The sequence below is a fragment of the Aplysia californica genome, unplaced genomic scaffold (assembly GCF_000002075.1).
Source record: "Aplysia californica isolate F4 #8 unplaced genomic scaffold, AplCal3.0 scaffold00464, whole genome shotgun sequence".
Taxonomy (NCBI): Eukaryota; Metazoa; Mollusca; class Gastropoda; order Aplysiida; family Aplysiidae; genus Aplysia; species Aplysia californica.
In genome coordinates this window covers 67225-75004 of record NW_004797734.1, presented here as the reverse complement: position 1 = coordinate 75004, position 7780 = coordinate 67225, and the positions used below count along the sequence as shown (strand labels likewise).

Below are 7780 nucleotides of genomic sequence, written 5' to 3'. Positions count from 1 at the left end.
ACTGAAATGGCTTTAGGCCAGTTAAAAGGACTAGTCTATTTTTCATAATAGATGGACCTTCGTTCTTCTTCTTATTTCTAGAACTTTATTCTCAGTGGATCCTGCTACACACACACACACACACACACACACACACACACACACACACACACACACATACACACACACACACACACACACACACACACACACACACACAGACACACACACATACACACAGACACATACGCATAAACGCCCACCCACACAAAACACACAAAACACACACACACACACACACACACACACACACACACACACACACACACACACACACACACACACACACACACACACACACAAACACACCCACACGCATACTCTTTTTGCAATTAAAAAAAAAAGAATTACAATAAATTTTCTTTTTAGTTTTAGTAGGGGTTTTACGGCGCTCGCAACTGCATGAAATTTTCTTTGAATAACGATATTTTAAATTTGTTTATAAAAAGAATCCCTATCGCATCTAATATAATGTAATACGGTACAACGACCTTCCTTGGCTCCAAACGTATTGACGATCTCTCTCATATTGACCATATCAACTATGTCAAGATCTGAAAGGAATGAAGTAGTACTTGGGCATTCTATTTCTTCTATGTTTACTGCCCAGGGCAAAATACTACACATGTCGCTTTAAGATTTTCTATCAAGACACAAGAGCCATTGTATTTTGAGTGGTTAACGGGCTTAAAATGTGCACGATTTGCCCAAAGGCGACTAGGAACACAACTCAAAAGACTCAAACAACACACGTGCAGATGTATTAAAGTAGTACAATCACCAAAATGTCAGTGTGGAGAAGCAAACCAAACCGTGGAACACATCCTCTTGCAAAGCGGGACACAGGGACCGGAGACAGAAAACGTGGCCCATTCAGAGTCGCGGGATTTGTGTCTCGGGTCGTTCAATCTGTATCTCAGACTCTGTATGGGGAACATAACCTGTGCAATATTATGTGAAGAAAGCATGAAAATTCTCCCTCACCGAAACAATGAAAAGGGAGGCAATTATAATTGTGAATGACTGGAGAACATCAGAGCTTTTCCATTTGTTTGGCTTAGATGAAACAATGCCAATTTGTCTTGAAGAGAAGTTGAGATGTGTTGCAGTTGAAGTAGGTGGGGTCGCATGATTTCAGAGCTAAAATTAGCCAGACAATAGACGCCAAAGTTTGGTGACTTCCAAACCTTGAGTATCCTTGCAAACTGCAAATTATCCTTTTTTTGGGGTGCTTTTGATCAACGTTTTTCTTGTAGAATCCAATGAAGAAATACACTGTTCCGGTCAGTTTGAGAATGGTGGAAAGTCAAGAGTTCTTCACACCAACCATTTGAAGGCCATTGTTCTTTATGAGAAAATGTTGGTAGTTGTTATTTTTAAAATGTAAATTACTGTTATTTAGAAAAATAATATATTTTTAGACACCTAATCCGTTTCGATTCGCAAAGTAAAACCAAGCCGTGCTACGAACTAACCTTAAAACAACTATCTTGCATCCCACTCGCTCATAATATTACATTATATAGTATGTAGTGGCAGTGGCGAACGCCGTAAAACTCTACTAAAACAGCAACCTACACACAGTGCGGGTTAAGAATACTGCGTTTTCGCAGTCTGGTGGTTGTTTGAGGTTTGTTACGTAAAGATAAATGGCTAAGATATTTATGGTGCAGAGACTTAAATAGATGCCAACCGTCACTTTTGTTGTGACAATGATTGTGGAGATTGAAACGCTTTTTTATATACAACTTGAGCTTTCTCAATTAAAAAATAAGACTGGTACAAAAATAAGGATGCCAGAGGCCTATGTTCTTGTTGTAATTATTACCTCCTAGAAACTCGGAATGTACTTTTCTGCTACTTGTTTGCGCGTACGTGCGTGGAGCCGATCACGGCTAAACACTTTCTTTTTTCTTGCGATTCATTTACACATCTCTTCATTCATCATTGAATAGTAATTGCCAACACTTCTGTGTTAATGGACCCTTGCTAGTGGTGTCGCGCACGCGGCTTCAGACGCAATACCAGAGTTAATGGCGAGTCGAGAATACGGTTGTATCACGACACGGTGAAACCAGGCGCTCGTCAAGTTTTGGGCATACATAGTTATTGGTAGCATATTAGAGCTTGTTTATTTGTCTAGTTTATGTTGAAAAAATACCAATCTATCTTATAGAGAAGTTGAAATGTTTGCGTTTGAAGTACGTGGAGGGTTGTCTGATTTCAGATGGCAAATTAGCGAAAGAATGGTCGCCAAAGTTTGGTGACTTCAAAAGCATGTGTGTGCTTGAAAATTGCAAACCTGCAAACAAACAATCAATTGATAAAAATTACCCAAAGAACCAAAAAAAAGTCGATTTCTTCAATTTGGTTATTTTGACGAGAACTTGATTTCACTCCGCAGCCACACTCAATCGTTTTTCCTGATCACAACCTTTGTCCGTGCCAGTGGCCAGTGGTGAAACATTGCGCGTGACGTTAGGGGAAATCAGTGAAAAGACCAATAGCACTGAAAACACGTCGTGTGTTGAAGAAGTCATTCTTTCCATAAGGGCAATGACACCTTCCTTCCCCCCTCCACTAATCGAAAAACAAAAAACAAGAGCAACAAAACAACAAACAAAAAAGAAAGAAAGAAAAAAATATGAGAAGAAGATCGGTTAGAATTGTTAAGATCGAGCATCCATGAAACACGAGGTTAGTTTCCAGAGCGATGTTTTATTCTTGCCATATAGATAGATAGATAGATAGATAGATAGATAGATAGATAGATAGATAGATAGATAAACCTGAATGACGAAGCAACCTGCCTTTCAATATACGTGTATAAATAAAAACAGACAAAGACAATTTATTATGGAATAGGCAGTATGCCCCAGTTCATAATCTTGCATTTTGATTCCGCTTCGCATAGCGACAGGAACAGCATAATAAAGACTTGTAAGTGTCCCGGAATTTCTTGTTCATGCCTACGTAGACAACAAAGTTGCATGAGCTGTTCACACACACGATGATGTTCATCAACTGGTACGCTATACGGCCGACGTTGTTCGGCGCGTCCCCTGTCAGTGTGTAGTAAGCGTACTGTGGGATGTACGTGGGTAGCGAGAGTATGGCACACGTCACTGTGTACACAGCACAGACAGCCAGTAACATCTTCGTCGTCCTTGTGCTGGAGGAGGAGGAGGAGGATTCTCTCTTGCCTCCAGCAGACGTTAGTTTTTTCCGTTTCACGGACGCCATTCTGATCTTGGCGGAAATGATGATGCAGCCAAGAAGCGTGCACACTGGGGGTATCTTCATGCTGCTGTAGGTCACGAACTCTTGCATAAAAGACACCGCGTTCAGTTCTCTGTAGTAGAGAGGTGAGCGTTGAATGAGCCCAACGGAGATGTTCAAATGAGGTCTAAATTCATAACCGAACTCAAACCAGAAGGAGGAGTAGATATTGTAAGAGTACCAAAAGCAATATGTGACGCCCACCATCCCCCATGTTCTCTTCGGCGTCATAATCTGGTGGAACTTCAACGGCATGAACACAGCGATAAGACGTTCTATAGTGATAAGCATAGGGATGGTTAGTGATATGTAACCCATGGCGTAGTCCAAAATGTTGAAGATGATAAACATCACGAAGGCTGCACAGCTGGCGGATTCCGAGTACGCCCAGGCAAAAGGCTCCCCTGTCACCTCGTAAAGGACTTTAGGCACGCTGTTGAAGGAGATGAGAAATGTGAGATCTGTCACGGCCAGGCAGAATAGCAGGATGTTTGAGCATTTGTCCAGTCCGTGCTTGACCAGGATGATGATGCTGAACACGTTGCCCAACGCGCCGAGAACTGATATTGCTGGGGTCACGTAGAACATCAGAAGTTGCATCACAAAGAGAGTTGTTTCATCGCCTAGCAGCTGGCTTGGGCTCGAAATATTCTTTCCCTCGTCATTAGTTCTTGGGGCAGTCTCCTTTGTGTCCTCCCAGTTTAGAGTTGGGTGTGTTAACCAAGTTTCAGTAGTTCCAGTGGGACGCATGACCGTGAGCTCTAACAAAAACCTCACATAAAAAACTGCAACCATAAACAATTAATTATTGTTGATTTATCTTAACTTTATGCCTAGTTGCACCAGAATTGCTATTGTTATACACGATATGAAGGTCTTTCAGCCTGCAGTCTGGGGAAGAAGAATGAAAAAAGTAAAGGCCACGGGCTTAGTTCAATTAATCAAAAATCTTTTAAACACAATTTGCAGGTGCTTTGGTGTAGTCTGCTTATTATTTTCTACCAACCACCTATCATCCTTACCCCCAGATATTGGAATGGCGAACAAGACACAAAGTTGAACCATTTCTGAGTGAGGCCCAAATGGGATTTAGAAAGGGAAGAGGATGCAGCGACGCAATATTAGCCCTACGACAAATGTGCGAAAGGGTAGTAGAACACAACAGGGAACTAAATATAGTATTTATCGACCATGAGAAAGCGTTCGACAGAGTGAACAGAAACAAGCAGTGGAAAGAACTCGAAAACTACACTGTAAGAGGCCAACTTCTAGATAACATCCCTGCCGTTTACGAGAACAGCATACGTACAGTAAGAACGTCAGAGGGACTCACAGAATGGTTCGAGATAACATCCGGAGTAAGACAAGGCTGTGTCCTATCACCACTACTATTTATCATATATATGGATATAATTACAAAGAGGTCAACACAGAACCAGAGGCCCTAAATGAATTACTCTCCGCTGATGACCAAAGCCTGGCACACAAAGATGAAGGAAGTCTCCAACACCACACCTCCAGATTAAATGAAGAATGTAACAACTACGACATGAAGATCAACATCAACAAAACAGAGACAATGAAAATAAGCAGAAAGCCAGGACTACTCAGGATACATATCAACAACAACAGTCTCAGATAGGTTCATGAATTTAAGTACCTCGGACGTACATTCACAGACGATGGGCGACTGAACAGAGAAATTGAAACACGGGTACAAAAGGCCAATAATGTTATTTACCAGCTTACTCCACTACTGAAACATCCTAACATCCCCATGACAACAAAACTCAAAATGATCAACACCACATTCATCCCAACATTCACCTACCTGCCAAAATGGACCACGAACAATACATTAGAGCAAAGAATTGCAACATGTGAAATGCGATGCCTTAAATAAGCTGTAAACAAGACCAGGCGAGACAAATTTAGAAAGTCAGTAATCAGAGAAATGGTGGGCACAAATGATGTCATGCATCACATCCAACACCAAAAAATCAACTAGTTCTGACATCCCATGCGATTACCAACTCCCCATCTAGCACTACGGTACGTGCCTACTTTTTAAAAAATTCGATGGCAACAAGAGTAGAGGGCGGCCGTAAAAGACCTGGATAGATGGAGTCAAGGAAACATTAACCTCTCACGGCATTCCCCCTGACCCAAGGACTCTTCGGCTGGCGACCGAGAGACGTCTCTTTCTTCCGGCGAAACCTATACGTTCTTATACTAACCATCTCTGACCGTCTAGGGCAAAACCCAAAGGGGTATCAGCGGCGGATAAAAGTAAAAGTGGGTACTCTCTAGTTGCCCCAAAGATTCTCTATTTATATTCTTTGTTTACACCTTAACTCTTCAGCACTAAGTCTAATATTACTTATTTGTGTTGTAAATACCATAAAACTCTTAATGAAACTAATCTAAACTAGATTTCAAATAGGGACAACTGGGTGTGGTTGTAGCGTCAGTTCCAGCTTTCAAAACAGAGGGGCAGCTGGAATAATTATTATTATTTACATTATCGCTCGAATAACTAAGAGTAAGCTTTTAAGATATACATGTATGTATAATATAAGTCACTGGGTGAGGTCAGTGAGGAGCAGAAATCTTCTGTGTCAAAGAATCGAACGTCTGGCGTACACTCGCATCTTTCCTCCATATCATTCTTCTACTTCTACTGCTTGTAGTTTTGTATCAATTTGTCTAACCTTATTCATATTTTTCAACAACTATTAAGGCTAGATTAAAAAAAAAAAACTTTTCTTCAAAAATCAATATAAAATACATGTACTATAATTAATCCCCGTCTCGCGGAAAATGGGATTGTTTACAGCTCCTCCCGCGTCTCACCCACTTTTTGCATACGCATTTATTATAGTTTATAGCCTACGCCACAGCTCATCAGTGTCACTTTTTTGTGGCAAAACTTGTCAGTAGAAATTATTTTTTTTAGAGTGAACACATTTTTTTTCAATAAAAGTTCTCGAAACATGCTTTCAATAAGCATAATGTCTCAATTAGAAAAACAATATGGACTTGCTTTTAAAAGCGACGTTGCCCCAGCTTTAAACCTTATTATATCTGTGGAAACTACCCATTTAGATTTTTTATTATTTATTATGGACTTTTCTAGAACACGGCCAACGGGTGTTTACAAAATAAATATTAATTTCTTAAAACAAATTCATACCAGTCTTTGTGGAAAAGCTGGAGGTTCTTTGTTCGAAAGTTTAAGAAATATTTGACAATACGTTGTGCCAGGAATTTCTAACCACACTTTAATTAGGAGCTGGGCCTCCGACTCTGTCTGTCAGGGCCAACCCGGCAGAAAGAAAAAGATACTCAATAAAAATTCTGCCAATTGGGAGTCGAACTCGGGTCTCCTGCTTGCTACAGCGAAACGTCTAATTGCTACATCATAGACATCAGTTACAATGACTATGTCAACCTCCCTTATCTCGGAGAGCCCGTGTGCAAGTTGCGCACGTTAAAGATCCCTTGGTGGTCTAAAATCGATAAGAGTAGGCTTCGGCCGCCACCCGGGCAAAATTCAAAATTTACTACCAACTGAAAATATTATTAGGTGGGTCCCGCTCACTCATATGACCTTATGCAGTTGCGAGCGCGTAAAAACACTTACCAAAACAAACAAAACAACCTCCCTTAGAGTACCGCCAGTAAAGAACATAGGGAGGTCAGAATTTTCAGGTACCCTTTTAATTCTCTCCTCAATAAAGACGCAAAGTTGGTACTCCCACAAATCTAATAATGTGCTCTTCGCTAACTTCATCTTCTCTCTAAACTAAGCTGTTTTCGTCACTTACAATATTCAACTAGAAGTAGGTCAAAAAGCCTCAAAAGAAAAAACAACCCAACAACAACAACACACGTACGGAGTTTTATCGGCCATCAATAACGACAGAGGTGAGCTCTAGATCCTTTTTGATGTAGATGTTAGAATCTCACGACTTTTAAAATTCGGAGGGTAACTACAATTACAATATTGCACCTGTAGGATGCTTAAAGAGGCACTTTAGCTAACTCAAACCAAATTAAAGAGTATTAACAAACTATAATTATTTTTCCTCCGTGGCTTTTGATCTATCGGAACTGTTAGAAATGTCAGACGGTTCTCCTCTTAAATGCCCTCTATTAAAGTGTAAGACGCAACTTTTATTGATCCATGCAGTAGTTATAGAAAAATTACAGATTAATTTCCCTCTCTTGATAATAGTTAAATAAATACATTTTATTCATGGGTCTCAGTTTTAAACTGTATTTTAACTGTTTGTTTTTTTAGCAGCAATGGAAACAAAGATACCGTGATCAAACAGTGATTGAGCATAACCTCCGTGCCGTGCCACATATGCTTTGAATTCGGTGAAATGTACTAGGTCTTCCCATTATGTTCCAGGTCCTTTCAGTTCAGCCGAATCTCTTTCTGCTCGGGTAATTGAGC

The 7780-nt window shown here is 40.4% G+C and overlaps 1 protein-coding gene across 1 annotated transcript; it reads right to left on the bottom strand.

Annotated features, from left to right (window-relative positions):
• Positions 1 to 2919: 2919 nt before the first annotated feature.
• On the bottom strand, positions 2920 to 4068 carry LOC101848375 (histamine H2 receptor-like). Its single transcript, XM_005105322.1, has one exon. The coding sequence runs from the start codon at positions 4066 to 4068 to the stop codon at positions 2920 to 2922; it is 1149 nt and encodes a 382-aa protein (XP_005105379.1).
• Between the last annotated feature and the right edge of the window lie 3712 nt (positions 4069 to 7780).

Bases quoted from the DNA above. Each gene is read 5' to 3' on its own strand.
- LOC101848375 (XM_005105322.1), bottom strand. From the start codon at position 4,068: ATGCGTCCCACTGGAACTACTGAAACTTGGTTAACACACCCAACTCTA.